This window comes from Staurois parvus, unplaced genomic scaffold (genome assembly GCF_062004578.1).
Source record: "Staurois parvus isolate SC_StPar_1 unplaced genomic scaffold, SC_StPar_1.0 ptg000343l, whole genome shotgun sequence".
In the NCBI taxonomy this organism is placed as follows: domain Eukaryota; kingdom Metazoa; phylum Chordata; class Amphibia; order Anura; family Ranidae; genus Staurois; species Staurois parvus.
In genome coordinates, this window is record NW_028318139.1 from 2,487,881 (window position 1) to 2,511,073 (window position 23,193).

Below are 23,193 nucleotides of genomic sequence, written 5' to 3' on the forward strand. Positions count from 1 at the left end.
GCAGAATGCATTTTGGCAGAAATTTATGACTACATGTGATTTTTAAATTTTTTTTTACTGGACATGTTTTATAGCAAAAAGTCCAAAATATTGTTTTTCCTCAAAATTGTCAGCCTTTTTTTTTATAGCGCAAAAAATAAAAAACGCACAGGTGATCAAATACCACCGAAAGAAAGCTCTATTTGTGTGAAAAAAAGGACACAAATTTCATTTGGAAGCAGCATTGCATGACCGCGCAATTATCAGTTGAATTAGTGCAGCACCGAGTAGCAAAAAGAGGCCTGGGAAAAAAAAGGATGTAAATTTCATTTATGTACTGTATTGCGTGACTGCGCAATTGTCCGTTAAACTAGCGCAGCGCAGTATAGCAAAAAAATGGCATAAATTGCAGTATCTATACCATAGTTTGTAGAAGCTATAACTTTCACATAAAGCAATCAATATACACTTATTGGGATTTTTTTTACCAAAAACATGTAGCAGAATACATTTTGGCCTAAATTTATAACCAACTTTAAGTTTACTATATATTTTTTATAGCTGAAAGTAAAAAATATTGTTTTTCTTCAAAATTCTTGGTCTTTTTTTGTTTATAGCGCGAAAAATAAAAAGCGCACAGGTGATCAAATACCACCGAAAGAAAGCTCTATTTGTGTGAAAAAAAGGACGCAAATTTCGTTTGGAAGCAGCAATTATCAGTTGAATTAGTGCAGCGCCGAGTAGCAAAAAGAGGCCTGGTCATTAAGGGGGATAAATCCTCAGGAGGGCAAGTGGTTAATAAGGCTTGAAGGGCAACATGAAAAATGCACAATTGCTTTGAATAACCTATTTGGGAGATGCCTTAACATCACAATACCACATATATGTGGCATCCAGGAGGTGAGCTTTAACCACTTGACTACATTTACCCCCTTCCTGCCCAGGCCAATTTTCAGCTTTCAGTGCTATCGCACTTTCAATAACAATTACGCGGTCATGCAACGCTGTACCCAAATTAAATGATCATTTTTTTCACAGAAATGGTACTTTCTTTCGGTAGTATTTCATCACCACTGAGTTTTATTTTTTGCTAAAGGAACTAAAAAGACAGAACATTTTTTTTTAAAAAAAGTTTTTCTTTGTTTCGATTATAAAATTTTGCAAACAGGTAATTTTTCTCCTTCAGTGATGTGCGTTGATGAGGCTGCACTGATAGGCAGCACTGATGGGCACTGATAGGCGGCAACGATGCACACTGATAGGTATCACTGAAGGGCACTGACTGCCAGCACTGACTGGCAGCACACTGATGGGCATGGATTGGCAGCATTGCTGGACAACACTGTTAAGCACTGATGGCCAGCACTGTTGGGCACTGATAGGCACTTTTGGGGCTGCACTGATTATCAGTGCAGATGTCTGCTTTGACAGTTGCCGGTTACCAGCAGTACTTTCCTCATGCTGTCACAGCCTGAGGAAAGTACTGGAGATAACAGGCAAGTGTATTTTAATCAGGGGCGGACTGACAACTCATGGGGCCCCTGGGCAATAGAGGATCATGGGGCCCCTGTGTCCTTGCCCACACTCAAAAAAGCCTATAAAAAAGGTACCAGGGGCATTTCATGGGGCCCCCTACTGACCCCGGGCTTTCAGGCAGTGCCCGAGTGCTCGAATGGTCAGTCCGCCCCTGATTTTAATACTGGTCAGCTGTGATTGGACACGGCTGATTACATGGTAAAAGGCCGCTGTGGTTGGCCTTTTACCATGTCATGTGAACAGCTGCAGACACAGCTCATCACTGACACATGGGTGCGAGCCGCTGGGGGGGGCGCTTTCTGTGTGAACGTCATATGACTCCATCCCAGAACTGGATGATCACGCTGTAGCTGCTATTTGGCTATAGCGCAGTAGTAAAGTGGTTAAACCTGGACACAGCATATATGTGCTCCTGTGTTTGTACTGGGAGTGCACTGCACTGTGCACTATAGATCTGCTGACATTCTGCTTTAACAAGATGGGGATTTATGTCACAGACCTCATATGATTTTCCCTGATGGGAAAGAAACTGGAGTCATTCTCAAAAACTATCTCAGCTGCTGGCCTTTCTTTCAGGCCAGCATTCTCTTGTGCATGGGATACCCATGCCATGACCCATTTAAAAGGAAATAAAGGCCACAAAAATTGAAAATGTACGACAGATTGCAAAAGATAGCAGGACCAACCCCAAAAAATTCTTCAAATATATAAATAGTAAAAAGGTCCGATCCGAGGATGTAGGCCCTTTACAAAATAATCTAGAGTGGGTGACTGGGGACAAAGAGAAGGCAAATTTATTAAATACCTTCTTCGGCTCTGTTTATACAAAGGAGCATGGGGGAGCACTTGTCCATAATGGGCATGGTATTGACACAGCTTCAGACGATCTACATTGGCTCACAACTGATATGATCCAAAAATATTTAGACAGTATAAAGGTGATTAAGAACCTGGACTGGATGACCTACACCTACGGATCCTTAAAGAATTGAGCTCTGTCATTTCAAAGCCTTTCTAATTTTTAGGACTCTTTCATGACTGGCATAGTACCACTGGAATTAATGGTGGAGAAGGATCTGGGAGTTCTGGTAGATCACAAGCTTAATAATGGCATGCAATGATAAGCTGCGGTTTCTAAAGTGAGCAAAATCCTTTCTTGTATTAAGAAGTATAGACTCCAGAGAGATATCATATTACCCCTGTACAAATCATTAGCAAGACCTCATCTGGAATATGCAGTTCAGTTTTGAGCACCAATTCACAAAAAGAACATTGGGGAACTGGGGAAAGTACAGAGAAGGGCAACCAAAATGATAAGAGGCATGGAGGAGCTCAGCTATGAGGAAAGATTAGAGGAACTGAATTTATTCTCTTGAGAGGAGGAGATTAAGGGGGGATATGATCAACATGTATAAATACATCAGTGGCTCATATAGTGAACTCGATGTAGAGCTATTCAACCTGAGGTCATCACAGAGGACAAGGGGGCACTCTTTACATCTGGAGGAAAAGAAATGTAATCTCCAAACACGGAAAGGTTTCTTCACAGTGAGAGCTGTGAAAATGTGGAATAGACTCTCTCAAGAGTTGGTTCTGGCCAGCTCAGGGAATTGCTTCAGAAAAGGCCTGGATTCTTTCTTAGATACACAGATTATAACTGGATACCAATATTTATAGATAAAGTTGATCCATGGAATATTCGATTGCCTCTCCGGGGATCAGGAAGGAATTTGTTTCCCAGCAGGAGCAAATTGGATCATGCTTTGCTGGGTTTTTTTGCCTTCCTCTGGATCAACTGTGGGTTTTTTATGGTTGAACTGGATGGACTATTGTCTTTTTTTTTAAGCCAGACTAACTATGTAAATATGACAATGGACTATATTCTTGCATCAGCAACTTGTTTCAGATGGTTCTAGCAAACTCTAAAATGACTGATTAGCTGGTGCAGAAGTTAAAGAGACATTAAAGGCTTGCTTTTTTTTTTCTTTTTTAAACAACAAACTTGTCATACTAACATGCTTTGTGCAGTGGTTTTGCACAGAGCAGCCCCAATCCTCCTCTTTTTGGGTCCCCCGCTGGTGCTCAAGGCCCCTCCCTCCTGCCTAATGCCCCCATAGCAAGCAGCTTGCTATGGGGGCACCCAAGCAGGCTTGCTCCCGAGCTGCTGCTTTGTATGTCCATTCACACAGAGTGTGGCTTGACCCTGCCCCCGCTCTCTTGTCATTTGCTCACTGGCTGTGATTGACAGTAGCAAGAGCCAAAGGCTATGAGGAAGGAGAGTCCTGGGAGAGCTGCTGCTCTTGTGCACATCACTGGATCCAGAGAGGGCTCAGGTAATTTTTTTTTTGGGAGGGGGGGCGCTACTGAACACAGAATAGCATAAAGGTAAAAAAAAAAAAAAAAAAAAAAAACCTTGAGTCTTTACAGCCACATGAAAGTTTGCATTCAAAGCCTTCCTAGATGCAGGACATGTGCTAGTCTGAAGAAACTCATCAGCTGTGGTACTTTGAAGAGTACTTAGCTCAAATGTTGGTCTATGTTGGTCTCCAGCTTCTTTTTAACAGGGGAGTGTATATTCACAGCCTCTCTGGAAACTATCTAGCTGATAGCAATAGGCTGTTCATTTTGCAAGTACATTTTCACTAAACTTAGAGAATGTGGTAAAAATTCACTTTGCAAAGAATACACAATTATATGTAAGGAAAATAAAGAAAACACAATTTTTGCTTCCACATGATTGAATGATCAAAGTCAGAAGTTTCCCACATTCACTAAACCAAGGAAAAATTGTCTTGAAAAGTGTGAATTCCCTTGCAAAGTGAACAGCCTATTTGTTTTAAGTCAGTCAACCCCTGTGTCCCTAACATTCCAAGGCACCAACACTTTCTGGGCTTCACCTTAAGTGATTAGCACTTATAATTTGCAATTACAATATTTGAGACACTACCCTTCAGGTTAGTGACAGTTTCCGAAGTGTTTACTAAGGTTTTGGTCCCATTCATGGTGAAATTGGGAACCAGAGGCATATTGGTGATTACCTTTTTTGGTCATAAGTAAGATCAGCTCAGGAGTTACAGACCAGCTCAGAAATCACTCTACACTCCCTGTGGTTTCCCAAATGGCTAGAGAACCTTCAAAAGTCCACTATGGTCCTGACATCTTCTGGATACCAAATTGGCAATGCTTTTCAGGATTCAAATCCTGCTCATTCTAATGCAGTGTAGATCTTCTCTATGCCAATGTACAGTATGTGAATCCTGGTGTCATCTTCCAAAGCAGTATCCGTTGCTCATTTCCATACAAGGACTCAGTAGGACATATGTTCAAGACGGGACAGATTCACTCTGCCTCAGACCATAGCAGTTGTGCTGTAGTGACTTTGGTTACCAATTATTTTATTGGGTTGATCCTTCCTGTCCCTTCACTGCAAAATCCTCACTACAGATATTAGCCGTTACAATTAAGAAGGAGTACACAGCACCAAGTCAGTACAGTCTCTAGGTGAAGGAAGAATCCAAACTGTTGTTTAACCTACTGGAGATTTGTGTGATGTCTGTTGCTCTTACAAACAGCTGCTAAAGGGCCTCTCGAAGAGTCTGACAAAACCATGGCAGCAGCATATATAATCAGTCAGGGTGGCACAATAAGTCTGGCCACAGCTTAGGAAGTAGAACACTTTTTTTCAATGGATGAAAAATAAGGTCACAGCCCTTTCAGCAGTCCACACACCGTAAATGGAGAATTGACAGGTGGATGCCTTGAGGTGGCAGGGGACTGGTCCCTCCAGTAGGATGTCTTCATCAGACTTGTCATTGGTGGGGAACCCTAAGATGTGGATCTGAAAATATCTCATTACAAAGTGAGCAAGTTCAGGTCCAGAAGCAGATGCTCTGGTTCTTCCTTGGAGTGACCTACCCAGAAGATTCCCCATGCATGTTGCAGAGGATCGAATGCAAAATAACCTCTACCATTATGATAGCTTAGGACAGGGCTTCAAATTTTTGAGTCTAGACCTACTAGCCAGGCACAAACCTTACTCTCCACCAGTTTCCCCACCCAACCTTGCCCAGGTCTGCCCCCAACCCCACCCCCGGCCCATCCCCACCCCCAGCCCTGCCCCCAAACACGCTCCCTTAAAGCTTATGAAATTACATTTTTCTTTAGAATAAAGAGTCCAAAATATAAAAAAACTGCAATTATACACAGCTTTATTATGTCAATTTAAAAACAAAAAAAGACCGACAGTTTTGAAAAAAAAAACAATTTTTGACTTTTTGCTATTAACATGTCCAGTAAAAAAAAATTAAATCAAATAAATTTACACCAAATTGTATTCTGCTACATGTCCCAATATGTGTAAATGAATTGGTTTACGTGTAAGTTATAGTGTTTGCAAATGGCGGTATAGATACTGGAATTTTTTTCTTTTAATTTTATTTTTACTAGTAATGGTGGCGATCAGCAACCTATAGCGAGACTACGGCAGGCATTCTGACACTGGGGGGGAACTGACTTGGTGTCACTGACGTCCACAGAGACACCAATACAGTGATCAGTGCTAATAAAAAGCACTGACACCGTACTAATGGCACTGGGCAGAAAGGGGTTAACATCTGGGGCGATCAACGGGTTAACTGTGTGCTGTGTGTGTTTTATTATGGGGCTGTGTGTATGCGCTTTCCACTGTAAGCACACTGCTTTGTATGGCTCTGCTATGCTGACAGGGGAGAGATCTGTGTGGTTTATATACAGTTCTCTCCCCCGTCTGTAATACTTGGCAATCACCATGTGCCGGCGAGTAATCACCAGCCGGGACTCGGTGATTGACAGTGAATGGTGCCACAGGTAGGGCACGCGTGCGGTCCATGCATGCCCCCTACCCGGAAATGCAAAATCACGTGTATATATACGTGATTTTGTGCACTCCTGCTGCCCTGTAGCAGGATTTCTGCTATAGGGTGGCAGGAAAGCGGTTAAATTACACTATTAATAATTTTATTCATAAGTTACAAAAATAAATAGTAACAACAATGTAAACATAAAAGGAAAATAAGTTCTTTACATCAATAGGGACACCAACGCTGAGGCACTAATTCGCCTAGTGATACCAAAGCTGAGGCACTATTCCTGCCACTGACACCAACGATGGGGCAACATTCCTTCCACTGACGCTAATGATGAGGCACTATTCCTAACACTGACACAAATGATGGGGCACTATTTCTCCCACTGATGCCAATGTTGTGGCATCATTCCTCCCACTGACACCAATGATGTGGCATCATTCCTCCCACTGACACCAATGATGTGGCACCATTCCTCCCACTGACACCAATGATGGGGCACCATTCCTCCCATTGACACCAAGCATGGGGCATTGTCCCTTTTTACTGATACCGATGACACGGTACAATTCAACCACTGATACAAATACTGAGTCCACACACAATGATGGTGTGTTCCGGCGCAAAGATCCACAGTTCGGGGCCTGGAGAGGTTCTTACTTGTGTTGTCAGTGGCTGTCATCCATCTGAGTGGAGTGTCCTTTGTCCTCTCTCCGAGTACCTGGGCTCCTCATCTCTCCTTCAGCTCCAGGAACAGCAGTGCCATGGGGGTGAACTGTTGGGGTCCCGGCGTCCGATTCTCGGGATCAGAGTGGTCACTGCATGTCAAGTCACACTCATCTTGTCCCCGTACACTGGAGTGGAGCCCACCCACTGCTCTAGAATTGGTCAGAGAGTCAGTGGAACTCATGGCCCTGTCCTCGCTGTGGAATAATATACAGCCCAGCGTGCTGCTGCCTGTCCCCTGTCTTGTGCAGAGTGTTAGCACACACTTGCCCCCACATTATTTCCACTCGCCAAATGCAAATAGGCAAGTGAAAATTTCAAGGCCTGGCTTGGGGGCAGACCAAGAAGTGTCTGATACTAGTTTGTCACGTTGCAGACACCTAATGGCAGCTATAGTCTCAGCTGGACCTCTTAAGAAGCATCCTGAGTCTCAGTCATTGACTTTAAAAGCAGAATAAAAAGAGTAGGGAAGGTTGCTGCTTTGCATTTTTGTTTAAAGTACTTGAGAACCTTGCCCCAGCACTAACTGCAGTCATCACAAAGTTCTGAGACTGTCAAATATTATTTCAAAAAGACATGAAGGACACAACAGGACAGAACCCATGTCCATTATAAAAGACAAAAATTCTACTCATTCATTAAATGTGGAACATTTTCGAGGACAAAACAGTACATTTTCTGTTAACAAATATATATTTTTTTCTTTGACTGCAAGGTAAGATTCACATATTTGGTTTGAAGTAACATGCACGTTTTATCATGCATTACCATAACAAATGGCCATGCACATACTGCAGTGCACTGCAGTACCATTAATTTTGAATGACTCCCAATGCATTCCCAAACTGCCCACAACAGGTCTGAATTTTAGTGCATCCCAATGCATAGACCTAAACCACCTGTGCTCTATGCAGTGCTGGAAAAAAGTGCAGGTCTGTTATAGTTCCTTTGCAACCCATTCAAAATCAATGGGCTGTCATAGCGCAATGAACATTAATGCATAGCTTAACATGCTATATTGAGCACACAGTATTGCACTGCAGATATATAAACATGATCTTAAATGGGCCAACACATTAACAGTTCATAGGTAATGTTTGTTTTTAAATAAACAAATACTTTTTTACTCCATTCTCTATTCCCAATTTTTTGAAGTATAGTGTTGTGAAAAACATTATTCTCTGGCCATAAATGTAGCACCCTCCTAATTTAGTTAGGGGGAGCTAGATTCTAATGGTTAGTTAGGAGCTGAGTAGCAGCTCAGGTAAGATAGCCAGAGGGGTCAAATTCTGGCTAGGATTGAGAGATTCTGCAGGCCAGCCCTTCTGGAAATTCCCCCTACTCTGAGACTTTCGGAGGAGGGAATTGGAGGCAGTGGATGGATCTGAGGGGTGGCTGGCTACACTATTGAGGGACCTCAGCCAATCCCCAACAGGAGGCTTAGCAAGGGGCTGGGACTCCCTTAAAAGAGGAAAAGCCTGCTCAGTAGCAGGAGTGTGGTGGTGGGAGAGAAGTGTGAAGCAGAAAGAAATGAGATTGGAGGAGGAAGGCTGCCAGGAGGCCTAGTGGGATGGGGCCTCCCTGCAAGCCTGGAGCTGGAAAGCAGGAAAACTCGGGACTCACTGGCCCCCTGAGGGAGATCACCTGTATGGGGGGAAGAGTAGCCCAGCTGATAGGCCTGGTAGCAGCAGCCATCCCACAAGTGGTACAGGAAGAAGATCTGAGTGAGTACACCTGCACCCCCTTGATGGATAGGGGAAGGAGCACTCTGGTGGGAAACCAGATTAGCCCTCCTCAAGTGACTGTGTACCTCATTTAACAGGAGCCAAATGCCCTACTCTGGAAGAGAGTCTCCAGATTGCTGGGTAAAGAGGAGTTCATCTAGGGTCTGGGGTGGTACAACTAGGAGCTGCTGGCTAGCACTCCACCAGAGACTGTGTCAGAGAAAAGAAGCTGTGAATAGTTCAGAAAGTTGCCCTCAGATTTCGATTCCATTGGGCATCCTATACACCCCTTACCCTATCCAAGTTCGAATCCCTTCAATAAAATAACAAACAAAGGCTCAAGGACTGTTTTCTGTCTACGGATGAGAGCGGGTGTGGAAAAATGCTAAATGACTGGCTGTGCAGGACTATAGGGGGACCCAATTAAACAGCAACCCTTAAGGGGGTAGTGCTACATAAATATAAAGCTTGTTATCTGATCTAGTTTGCTATGTTATAAAAGGCCTGTAAAACCTTTCTAATTCTATGAACTCCTAAGAACTTCTGCATATTTTGATGTTTCCTGCAATACACTGGCATTCAGTGCCAATTCACATATATGCAGATTGGATGCGGTTTGAACTGCATCCAATCCACATGACATGTGAAATTACATTGCTTCCTATGGTGCCTGTTCACATATGTGTGGCGCACTGGTACGGATTCCGTGTGATTTGAAAAAGTCATGTACAATTTCTGAATCAAACCGTTTCTAAACTACAAATGTATGAATAGATTAAAATCCTGACCTAATCCTGTCCTGAACCTGATGTAAACCTGACATGAACTGTTGAGCAACTACTGTGTCAATTAGCTGTGAACCCTGAGCTTCAATCTACTCTGCACATGTGTGAATCAGCTCTCATTGTTAGAATGAAAAAAATTAAAAACTGTTGCATTCAAAACCTGTTCAATGACCTATCTTGCTCTAGAAGTGTTTTCTTTTTAAAATAATAGATAACTACATCCCAGTATCACTCTGTGTAGAACCCTCCTAGGTGGCTAGGGGGAGCTAGACTCAAACTGTTATACAGGGGCCGAGTAGCAGCCCAGGTGCAATAGTCATAGGGAGGTTAAATTCGGGTCAGAGCTGAGTTAAGGAGTGGCTGGTCTGCACTCTTGAGGGCTCCTGACCAATCCCCAACAGGAGGCTTGGCTTGGGGTCAGGATTGTCCTTAAAAGTTACAGACCCTGACAGCTGCAGGAGAGTTCAGGTGGAAGAGGAGAATGTAAGACTGAAGAGCAGGAGCCTGCGAATGGGCCGAGATGGGAGAAGGGATCACCTCTAGGCAGGAGGACCTGGGAAGGCAGAAAGCTTGGAACTTCACCAGCCCCCTGAGAGAGGGCCACCTGCATGGCAGAGAAGGAGCAGCCCAGCTAGAAGTCCTGGTAGCAGCCCCCGACCCACCAGCAACACAGGAGAAGGAATAAGTGGGTAGACCTGCACCCCCCTGGGCCAGATAGGGGAAGGAGGCACTCTAGTGGGTAACTGGATTAGCTTTCCACCCAGGACTATTTCACCCTTTTTATGTGGCAGACACTGGATCCCCTGTCCAGGGATTCCTCCAGGAAGCCAGATAGAGGAGCATCTGGGGTCTGGGGTGGTACTCCAGGAAACACTGGCTAGCCCTCCAGAAGAGACAGTTTATTGTAACCACTTGTACATAGTTCAGGAAGTTGTCTGCAGTTTCTCATTTCCTTTGGACATCCATTACACCCCTTACCCCATCCAAGTTCTAAATCCCATAAAATAACTTCAAAACAATCTTAAGGACTGGTTACTGACTCCTGAATGCAAGTCTGTCTGGAAATGAGTGTTTTGTCTGGCTGTGCAGGACTGCAGGGGGGACCCAAAACTTCAGCAACTCCTAATGGGGTAGTGCTACATCTGTTACTGACAAAATGTGTGCGCAACTCCTCTCAAATTATCAAAGCTCATTTTCAGGTAAATATTAACCCTCATCACACCCCTGATGACAGATCACTGCCATTACAAAAAAAAAAATCTAAATTCTCTCCCTCAAAATGTGGGGAGGGGGTTAATATTTTCCTGGATTTTGAATTTAAAAATTGTTTTGGTTAAAAAGCACATTCAGTATAGAATTATGTTAATACATACCTATCTGTACCAGGCAAAGTATTGGATCCTGAATGAATGCTCCTCATCGAAGGTTTAGGTGATGTAGAAGGGAAGGTGTTTGAAGAATGTGGATAAAGTTTTTGGGAACCTGTATTGCAATAAACAGCATTAAACAAACTTATGCTTTATATTTATATGCCAATTTCATGTTTATCATTATGTAAAATGTTTTGCTATTTTGTACTTTTTTTAGCCCTGATGCTAGGGGACATATGGATGGATCTAGACATTTGGAGGCATTCAAAACATGTTACAGTAGCTCTTATTATTATATGAAGAATTTTTTTTTTTTGCTGCAGAGGTGCACAAAAACAAAACACATGTAAGTGAATTAAAAAGTGCACATGAAAAACACACACAAAGTGCACTTTTGTATCTCTCTCTGTGACTGTTCCCTGGCCCAAAATCCTCCTTGGTGCAAGGCTCTTGAAAGGGGAAAGGCACACTTGTGATCGACCAACCCAAAAGGCTTGCGGACCCCTCTCCCCATGGTCAGCCAAAGTCAACCACTGAGTACTAGGTGCGGGGCTCTCCTAACAAGACACCCCCCATCCCCCCCCCCCGCCATTTCAACAGAGGAAGGAACCTGATGGCCACAGATCTTCCACCTAGACTTTAGGGTAGGCCAACCTCCATTCGGGTGAAAGGAAAACACAAACATACTTGAAGGTGACATACAAATGAAGAAATAAGAAATAAATAAATAAGTACATGTGCAATGGCTAGGCATTGCGGCCTGGTAGCAAAAATGGGACAAGTCTAAGTCATAAGTCCTAGCCAAAGGGGAGCAGAGCAGAAAAAAGAAGTGTCGTATGCGTAAATTATTATTTTATTTCGACAATTCCAACAATTCTTTGTTGTGGATTTTGTCTGAATCACTCTCCTGCTCTCCTGTTACTATTTCATGTATTCAAGGTTCACACTAGCGAGAGTATTATCCCTGTTTTGTTTTAGATTATCAACACCAAAAGGAAACCTACAGTGCCAGAAAAAAATGCTTGATAATATTAACTCTTGGTTACTTTATTTAGTACTGAAAAATGTTTGGTGTTAAAGTTTAATGTAAAGCCACATGCACACAATGAGAATATCAGACGACTGATCATCCTTTTTTTTTTTTTTTTTTGTATGCTAGTCTCATATCGAAAGTGAAGAGGTTTTTAAAGTCTAAAGTTAAAAAATTCTTGAATGACAGAATAAAATTTCGAAGTGATGTAATGTATTGTATTTGTATTGTAATTTCAGACAAAAACTGTACTGATTAAACAGAAATGATCTGGTATCGTACGAGAAAAATAATAATAATTTTGGGTGAAAGCTGTATACTGACAATCAGATTATTGTATAAGATAACTTCGAAAGCGGTATTTGTCGTATAATTTTATGATCGTGTATACTATGCCTAAAACAATGTAGAGCTTATTACAAAATCTTATTATGACAAAATCAGCAATCAGTAAAGGTGGCCTTACTACAGATTTCCTTTTAAAGACAATTATAACAGTGACCATAACCTGATTTTTAATACACCTAAGCTGTAAAGAACAAGCATATGTAAATATAATCATAGTAATATGACTAGGTTTCAAAACATAGACCCTCAAAAACATGATAACTCAGTGTTGGTTACTGGTGACAAAGTGAAAATAAACATATTGAATATTTTCTTTAGCTCGCTGTATATGGCAGAATATAATGGAGATGATGTACAGTAGGTGAACAATATTTTGGCATAACTTAAAATGCTCCACAGTGGCAAATGATATGGTCCAGAGTTGTTTATAAGCTAATATTTCAAATTTTCTTTAACACTCTTCTAGAAGAAACTGTTTTACTTACCTGATCCTCCACACCCCTGGCAGGTGGCACTCCCCCACTATTTGACAATGGACTGTCCCTCTGCATCCTCACGTCCAGAGCAGAGCTATGGAATCTGCTCTGGTCCCTAGACTGGTGGAGCGTGGGGGTGCAGAAGCTGTGGGGACCAATCTAGCTTCGGGAAATAGCAGAGTATTGGGTAGGTATATCTACTTTCATTGTTCCCTAGACATAAAGAATTAACCCTTGTAGTGCATGTACGGCCCCACTGTAAGGGATAATTTTTTTTAATTTGCCCAGAGTTGGGCAAATGTGGATGTTAGTGCAAATTAAAAAGGTATCGCGAGCAGTACTCTGTTTTGTATCAAGTGCACCAATACGGCTACAATCACCTCATGCATGCATATATTATATACTTTTGGGTTCTAAAATTGGGCTAATCAGTAATGATAGATATGGATCTGGGTGTCTTGATAGAACAGAGTTAATAACAGAATGCAATGCCATTCTGCAGCTTCTGAAACAAAATATTTTCTTGTATAAAAAGACGCATAAGAACTAAAGCCCAAATGAAGTCTCACATGTTTTGCCCTTTAATAATCGCTCAGTGACTTTGAAGGTAAGCCTATACAAAAACATGCCTGTAAATGAGGAATTGTTGGGGACAGTGATGACGCAAATATCTCACAAGGGATCACATTAATTACTTGTTATTACCTTTCTGCACTTACTTTCTAACATTTTTTATTGAGATTTGTGGTATTAAAATCTGTTTTTTTTGTGTAGATTAGGACTGCAAAATGTAAAAAATCAGAGTTTAACTACAAATAGAATATTTTATCAGTGATGTGGTAAATTGTATTATATTTGATTTGACAATAAAACATTCTCATAAAAAAGGATGGCTCTTTAGGTGCCAAATGTTGTGGTACTACAAGAGAAACTTGGCCCTGCCTCTGGATGAAGCGTGTTTTAGTCCCTTGGATCTTCTATCAAAATACAGCTCATCAAATAGCTTTAAACATTTGTAAATGGATTTGTTAAGCAGATAATAAATCTTTAAGAGAAACTATAAGGGGACTATCTTACCTTTTTTGCCTTTACAGAGATCTACATAATACTTTTAACATAGACATAAATAAGTATATAATAAAGTGATTTGTACATACCATCTTCTTCACCCTGCAAACAAAAAAACTGTAAATGCATTGTGAAACTAGGATTTTAAAAACAGTAATTCAGGTAATTCATTACAAATGTCACACAATAATCTAATATGGAAAACTGTAAACCAACTAAATTGATAAATGATCAATTATGTTAAGTTACTGAAAATTTTTAAGATGTATAGATTTATAGTAAAAAAAAACATTAAAGGAACAGATGGCAAAATATTTAAAGATGTCTATCATAGGAAAGGTCAGGACAGGCAGCAGACAGTAGAGGGATATAATAATGTAGCAAAGGTCAGTAGCAGGAACAAGCAGAAAAAATATGCAGACACACTTGTTCTGCAGTAAGGTATCGCAGCACTGGGGCACAGGTAGACAATGTTTAAAGGGAACAATTTTGGGGCTGTGAGGCATGTGACCACCCAAATGTGGAAAATACAGGCCAGCAATGAGCAAACACTGTGTAGGGCTGAAAGGTTGCTTCCTGTTACCCAGCAAGAGAAATGCTAGCTGGGAAGGGAAGAAACCGTTCCAAAAAAAAAAAAAACGCAGGCTTCCACTGCTAGGAGAGAGAGCCAGAACCAGACAGTGGGGCCACTAGCAGATAAGCAAGTATGTAGGCATCCTAATATCACTCTCCTATTGATGAGGAGCCTTCGGACCCTTTAGGAGTTTTTTTTCTTTGAATGAGACTAGGGAAACTTTCTTACCAAATGTTTCACATTAACCAATGAGGCCGGGACCCAGGAACATTCTTCAGGGCCATAGCCTTTGCAATAGTAATAAGGTACTGACAGGAGCTTCTGATCATTCTGGAATCCACAATCCTTTGTATCTAGTACTCTTCTTGTCCATCTGTCAGTACTTGAGATCTGTAGGCCACTAAAGTCTGAGGGTGCACAGGTTTCAGCAAGCAGACATGAAATATATTGGGAATCTTTAAGAAAGGGGGCAATTTGAGATGGAAGGAAATGTTATTTATCTTCTGAGTAATCTGGTATGGCCTGACGAGTCTTGTGATGGTACTTTGAGAGGAATGTATTCAGCAGAAAGCCACACTAAGGTTTTAGTAGGATGCTGTGGATGTAGGATTATCATGAACAGTCTTTCAAATGTGTGAAGGTTTTGGACTACTGTGCTGACAAACAAGTTGGAGAGGGAGCAGAGCTTCAAATGGTAACTGTTTACACAAAAGTAGGGTGAAACCTCGGATGAGGAATGTTGATAATAATAATCATATTATGAGTGAATTCTGCCTAGAGCAAATGGGAGGCCAAATCTGGTTGATTACCTGAAAAGCATTGTCAGAAAAGCTCTAGTGATTTATTAGATTCTTTCAGTCTGGCCATTAGAATGAAGGTGAATGCAGATGAAATACATATGGAAACTCTGAGAAGAGAGCAGAAGGCTCACCAAAATTTGAAAACAAATTGAGAGCTATGGGGTTGGAGGGCACAACATGTTTTAATATTGGACATTTCTGGACTGTTAGTGTATGATTATTCATAAGCCATCTGGTCACTATTGGAGATCTTGGAATACCAGTAGAGCAGGATTACACAACAGGGTGTGTATGACAGATCCATGCATACCCCATGGCAGTGGTATATGGAGATAACACTCCACTCTAATCTCCACATCACTAGGAGGTTTGAGGCAATGCTCTTGCATTGCCTCAAACCTCCTGGTGATGTAGAAATGAGAGTGCCTATTAGCCTTTTATTTAACACAAGATCAAAGAGCAAGCTGGTGCTGAAAAGCTGACCTGGGCCAAGGAATTTGCCTGCAGTGTGACAACTCTATCTGCTAGACGATATAGAGGATAACCACATAAGTCCAGAAATTTTACTGATGTTTGCTTATTGGACAGATAACTATACAGGGGGTAAATGAGGATGTTGATGTGGGTTGTGATTGTATGTGGTATTAAATGCCAGTCAGGCATTTTTCCTGGAGCCCAGCCAAGATATCGAACTTGCATAACATATTTCTTATGTTCTCTGTTACCTTACATTTTTGTGTATTAGCATTGTGCTTTCTTTGTAATAAATAAGACTTTTGCTTCCTTGAACTACCACAAAATAGACTCACAGACAGTTTAGGAGGAACTGATATTTTGATTGTATTGAAGACAAATGTAGGCACAAAAATAAAGCAGAAAAGTATATGCATGAAATAACTGTCACTCTTAGCAACTTTAAGTAAACATCACAATACAGCATAATCTCAATCAGTTTTTAGATAGTCCTGCAATTCAGAATTTAAATGATGGCCCAGTCCTGAGAGGTTTCTTCTCCAGTGAGCTAAAAAGTAACAAAAAGGCTCGCTTACTTTGTGCGCTTAGTGATAGACGGCTGAGTTTAATTCTGAAGACAGAAGAGCTCTTCAATCAGATAGGCCAATGTCCCCTTTAAAACTGCAGTATCTTCTGCGCCCTCAATGGTACCCTAGTTGGTGCTTTTGAGGATGCAAATCTTTCTTGCAGAAACAGTAGAAGCTCCTTAATATAGAGTTAACAATAGAGAATGGAACTGCCCATCTAAGTGATATTGAATTTTGAATAGTACCCCTTTAGCATACACGGGGTGAGATGTAAGATTAGACGAAGTTTAAAGATTGACTAACAAAATTAGCTGCTGTAGGGAGAAGTCCTTCTTTAGATCTCAGTGGCAAACTGTAACAGTAAGGGAGTTCCTTGGTGAATGAAGCAGGCTGCAATGGAAGCAAGAATACAGCCTGACCTAAAAAGGGCAGATGTTGCAGTAGGCTCTTGTGACTGGATATGCTGGAAGTGTGATAACTAGTAGGCCAGACAACCCAGGCCTTAACATTTGTAACTTGAGAAATGGTAGCAGTCAACTGAATGGAAAGTAGCTGAATTTGGTAATGTCTTGTACACTTTAGCTTAAATATGGAACTCTCTCACCTGACCTGTGGCCTGGATATAGATGGGGACTCGTCCTTCTTCCCTCAGAGATCACTCTGGACAACAGCATTCCATTCCACCTGCTCACAGGGCTATCCACTAGTCTCATCAGCAGCAACAGCAGGCAGCAATTCTCCCTCTCTCCTTTAGTCTTTGCAGCTAGGCCCCGCTTAGACTTCCGGCGTTCTGCACAGTCCTCTCATCACACCTGCTCTCTAGCTCTCCTCCATCCACTTCCTACCTGAGTTCCTGGATTTCTATATTTATTTGCCCCCACCCATCTGCTAGCTCCTCTGGAAAAAAGTGATTATCCCTCTCTCTCCTTCAGTCTTTGCAGCTAGGCCCTGCTTGGACCTCCAGCATTCCACACAGCTCTCCTCTGTCCACTTCCTGTCCTAAGTTACCTGGCTTTTGTTTTTATTTGCGACTGCCCATCCACCAGCTCCTCTGGGAAATGTAGTCTACCAGCCTGCTGTCAAGCAGTGAAGTCCTCCAATTCAGCCTACAAGTCCCACAAAGCTTTTCAACAGGGTCTGTACATCTGGGCTGCAGGACACTGCCATCTTGTGTCCATTTAACATCTTGCAACCAGTATTATGGCAAGTTGTTACACACACACATATACAGTGTGTGTGTGTGTATATACAGGTGAAACTCGAAAAATTAGAATATCGTGAAAAAGTTCATTTATTTCAGTAATGCAACTTAAAAGGTGAAACTAATATATGAGATAGACTCATTACATGCAAAGCAAGATAGTTCAAGCTGTGATTTGTCATCATTGTGATGATTATGGCTTACAGCTCATGAAAACCCCAAATCCGCAATCTCAGAAAATTAGAATATTGTGAAAAGGTGCAATATTCTCGGCTCAAAGTGTCCCACTCTAATCAGCTAATTAAGCCATAACACCTGCAAAGGGTTACTGAGCCTTTAAATGGTCTCTCAGTCTGGTCCAGTAGGAATCACAATCATGGGAAAGACTGCTGACCTGACACCATCATTGACACCCTCCATAAGGAGGGAAAGCCTCAAAAGGTAATTGCAAAAGAAGTTAGATGTTCCCAAAGTGCTGTATCAAAGCACATTAATAGAACGTTATGTGGAAGGGAAAAGTGTGGAAGAAAAAGGTGTACAAGCAGCAGCGATGACCGCAGCCTGGAGAGGATTGTCAGGAAAAGGCCATTCAAAAGTGCTGGGGACTTTCACAAGGAGTGGACTGAGGCTGGAGTCAGTGCATCAAGAGCCACCACACCCAGACGGATCCTGGACATGGGCTTCAAATGTATTCCTCTTGTCAAGCCATTCCTGAACAACAAACAGCGTCAGAAGCGTCTTACCTGGGCTAAAGAAAAACAGACCTGGTCTGTTGCTCAGTGGTCCAAAGTCGTCTTTTCTGATGAGAGCAACTTGTGCATCTCATTTGGAAACCAAGGACCCAGAGTATGGAGGAAGAATGGAGAGGCACACACTGCAAGATGCTTGAAGTCCAGTGTGAAATTTACACAGTCTGTGTAGATTTGGGGAGCCATGTCATCTGCTGGTGTTGGTCCATTGTGCTTCATTAAGTCCAGGGTCAACGCAGCCGTCTACCAGGAGATTTTGGAGCACTTCATGTTTCCTTCCACAGACAAGCTTTATGGGGATGCTGACTTCATTTTCCAGCAGGACTTGGCACCTGCCCACACTGCCAAAAGCACCAAAACCTGGTTCAATGACCGAGGGATTACTGTGCTTGATTGGCCAGCAAACTCGCCTGACCTGAACCCCATAGAGAATCTATGGGGCATTGCCAAGTGAAAGATGAGAGACATGAGACTGAACAATGCAGAAGAGCTGAAGGCTGCTATTGAAGCATCCAGGTCTTCCATAACACCTCAGCAGTGCCATAGGCTGATAGCTTCCATGTCACGCCGCATTGAGGCAGTAATTGCTGCAAAAGGGGCCCAAACCGAGTACTGAGTATACATGCATGCTTATACTTTTCAGAGGTCCGATATTGTTCAATGTAATGTGATAATGTACAATCCTTGTTTTATTGATTGCATGTAATATTCTCATTTTCTGAGATTGTGGATTTGGGGTTTTCATGAGCTGTAAGCCATAATCATCACAATTATGACAAATCACGGCTTGAACTATCTTGCTTTGCATGTAATGAGTCTATCTCATATATTAGTTTCACCTATTAAGTTGCATTATTGAAATAAATTAACTTTTGCACCATATTCTAATTTTTCGAGTTTCACCTGTATGTGTGTGTGTGTGTATGTATATAAACCTCCTCCATATTCCATATTTATTTCACGTGGTCAGAAACAATGTCTAAGGGAATGCTATGGAGTATAAAAAATCTGCTGTATAAATAAGATTGCCAGCTGGTTAGCTGAGGGTAACTTGGGTAATGTCAAAGTATGGCATTTTACTGAAACGATCTACTGTGACTAATATATCCATGCAGCTAAGTGAATGAGGAAGGTCTACAATGAAATCCATTAAGAAGTGGGTATATGGATGGAATTAAAAGTTGCAAAAGAAGAACAGTAGGTTTTGTTCTAAGGGCTTGGACCTGGCAGCATTGTTGCACATACAAAGGTACATATTTTCTCAACAAGGTTCACCATAAGTCTTAGGAGATGATGGAGATGGTCTTAGCGATGCCGGGATGCCCTACTGTACAAGAAATGTGAGCCCCAAGGAGAACATTGAGTCTGAAATTAAAGCGGTACAAACAGTTTTCCACATCTGTGCTCTGCTAATGGAGCAAGAAAGATCAGAAGAGTACATTTTTGGGGTTTTGCATGGAAAGTGTCAGATTTGGCTTTTTGTTTCTCCACTTTTTTGTGCAATACCAATACAAACAAAAGAAATAAAAATGAGAATGCCTAAACATTTGTAATTGCAACAACTTTTTGGGTGAAGTGGTGCATTATCTGACAGAAATGCAGGGGTGCCAATATTTTTGGCCATGACTATGTATTTATACTTGTTGATCATATACCCCCTTAATCTCCTCTCCTCTTGAGAGAGTAAATTCAGATCCGCTAATCTTTCCTCATAACTGAACTCCTCCATTCCTCTTATCAGTTTGGTAGCCATTCTCTGCACTTTCTCCAATTCCCCAATATCCTTTTTGGTGGCCAAAACTGAACTGCATATTCCAGATGAGGTATAACTAATGATTTGTACGAGGCTAAAATTATATCTTTCTCTGGATGCTATACCCCTCTTAATACAAGAAAGGATTTTGCTCACATTGGAAGCTGCAGCTTGGCATTGTATGCCTTTATTAAGCTTATGATCTACCAGAACACCCAGATCCTTCTCCACCATTGATTCCCCAGTTTTACTCCCCGTATTATGTGTGATGCATGCATATTCTTAGCCCCCAAGTGCATAACTTTACATTTATCAACATTAAACCTCATTTGCCACATTGTTGCCCAATTAAACAGTGCATTGAGGTTGGCTTGTAAGCTGAAGACATTCTGTTATAAATACTATTTTAACCCCTTGGCACCGGTGCCTCCTGGCCCTTTAAGGGTTTCAGAAGCTGGGAGGCAGGCGGGGTTTTATGGTCATGTGACCACCGTGATTCGCTGTCATGGCGGTCACATGATTGGGAAAGGTCCCGATCACAAGAGGAGATTGGGACCTTTCTGTGAGTACCGGACATGTGTGCTGGGAGCATACAGGGCACGTGCTCTCAGCGCATGTTTTTTTTAATGGCCCAGACGCCGAGAAGCCACACATTTTGCATGCGCTTGGTGTGAAGAGGTTAGGATGTAAGGGTCCCATTACTGAACTTTGGAGGTTAAGATAACTTAAAAACAGAGCAGCGAACTTGTCTGGAGTGCAAAATATTTGGCCATCCTAAAGTAGTTGAAGTTTTGGTTGGTATACACAAAGGGTGTTGGGCACCTTCCATCCAACTGTACCACTCCTCTAGGGCCAATTTGACAGCCAAAAGTCCTTTTTACTATTATTTTAATTCCTCTCTCTGAAGGAAATGTCCCTAGGGAACACAGAGCACACAGGTAAGTTACACAGTAAGTTTGCAATACTACAATGGAGAATGTGGAACACGTATGATAATGCAATTTCTTCTGTTACACCTGCTAACCCAGGGTTGCCATAATATCTTGAAACTGGCTTAAGAGGCTAATCTTTCAGATAGCGATTTTTAATATAAATTGAGTAGGATGAGAACTTCAGATAGAATAGGTGCTAGTGGTGTTCTCCAATGCTTAGCTACTTTGAGTCTGGCTGCAATTAGCATATGAGTAACTACAATGCAAAAACTAGTCTGGAAATCATGAATTCCTATATTTTGAATGGCCAGAGCAGAGTTAGGATTTATTAAGATCCTGGTAATCGCAGAAATAAGTTGGAAGATATTCAGAAGCTAGTTAAATTCTTGCAAACCCATACAATATGAAGTAAGGTCCCTATTGACCCACACCCCCGCAAGCAAAGAAGATGGCTGGTAGAGGAAAATTTGGCCAATGGAGTAGAAGTATAATGCCAACAGGATAAGATTTTGAATGCCAGTTCCCAATGATTTACACAATGATTTACACAATGTGCCCATTATATATGGAATTGAAGGCTTTGAGCAACTGGGGGGTAGTGAAGGTATGCTTCAAATCTGCTTCCCATTTCAGCAAAGAAGCCGTCTAGGTAAACAGCAGTTTATCCTGTAGTCGGTAGTAGAACAGTGATATGCCTTTGCCAGTTGAGGAAGCTGATGTGTAAAATTGACACACTCTAGGATGTGTAGTAGGTGTAATGAGAGGGTGAGATGAAAGGAAATAAGAGATACAAACAATTATAAAATATTCTACCAGTTTCTTCATGCTTTTGGGTTTACATTCAGTTAGCAGATCAGTCACATAAATTATACCATATAAAAACAGTTCTCTAACTTAAACATGTGAAATAAGAGATTCATAGGCATATGAAAATCCTTATTAAGATGGTTGCATATAGCAGGGTTATGAATAGCTCTCCAGGCAAGAGGAAATCTTCAGCTCCCATGGTTGTCACAGGTCTGCTAAAAGGAATGTGTGCAGATTTGGCGCAGGCACCATTGTCTAGCCATAAGATATCATTTATGAGGTGAAACCAGTGTTTCAGTTGGTCAAAGATAATCGTCTTTGGTCTCCAACCTCCAACTTTCCTGTATTTCATTAGTTGGTCATAGCTGTGTCTAGCTCTTTTGTTTTTCCACATATTTAAGTATATATTTAAGTATATATCCAAGCTGTGGTTTCTAAAGTGAGCAAATTCCTTTCTTGTATTTAAAGATGTAAATGACTGTAGGTATGAGGATTTGAGTGGAATGGGCAATGTATGGAACAGGTATAAAATCTGTGGAAGTAGTGGATGATGAAATTTGAAACACTACAGCTGAAGCTCCAACTGCTGAGGCATCCACCCCCAAGATGGTGAAGTGGTATAATGAACTATTAAGTGTGAGAACCCTTTTTTTTTTCTTGCAATAAGCTTTGCTTACAGACTGCAGCAGTACCCAATCTACTTTTATTTTATCATTTAAAAAATGTGTTTTCTGGTCATTTTTGTAGCAACACAATTTAATCAAACAGTATTAGATCTGCTTTGACCAGCAGAAGTAACTTCCAAAGAGCTATATGTAGACCACAGCCACATTAATTTAAATGGTTACAAAATAAGTGAAAAAACAAAGTGCACAAAAACGACTTCATACCACCAACCCACATTCCACCCACCCTCATCCCTCTGTCCCCAATTTTCTAATTGTAGCAAGTCTAAGTGTAGAGACACAAGGCATAAGCAATCTTTTTTTTCTATATAAATGTATAAATAAGAGCATTGGCCCTAAAATACAGATGTATATACATTGTGTAGTGTCAGCAAAGTTGTGCATCAGCAATCTTCTGCCTGGAGCATGCATTCCTCTGGAGTGCTGACAGGCACTATACCACCCTCTCCCTCTGTGCCGATCTCCCTCTCTTCCACTAACAGTTATCACCCAGGTTAGGAAGAACAAATTATGCAAGCCAAAAGGGAAATGCTCAAAAAAATCTGCTGACACCTCGTGGACAATTTGCCGGATTACTGTGAATTGAATGGAGTAATGGGGTAATATAAGCTGAATGCTGGCTGCTCTGCTTGGGAGAAGGAAGCTAATACAGGCTTTGTGAACCAGTCAAGTTATTTCCTGTGTGTGCTGTGGATGTGAAAGATCTTCTTGGGTGGACCACCCTCTACTACCTCCATGTCCAGCACTGCTGCTTTGACCATTAGA

The 23,193-nt window shown here is 41.5% G+C and overlaps 1 protein-coding gene across 1 annotated transcript in view; it reads right to left on the reverse strand.

The window, feature by feature from the left end:
- The window catches only part of LCP2 (lymphocyte cytosolic protein 2), a 348,123-nt gene that overhangs the window by 47,552 nt on the left and 277,378 nt on the right, over window positions 1–23,193 (reverse strand). The window contains exons 15-16 of the mRNA XM_089684306.1: window positions 13,976–13,988; window positions 10,968–11,076 (exon numbers count right to left, since the gene is read on the reverse strand). Coding sequence (XP_089540432.1) covers window positions 10,968–11,076; window positions 13,976–13,988 — 122 coding nt within the window. The remainder of the gene's footprint in view (window positions 1–10,967; window positions 11,077–13,975; window positions 13,989–23,193) is intronic.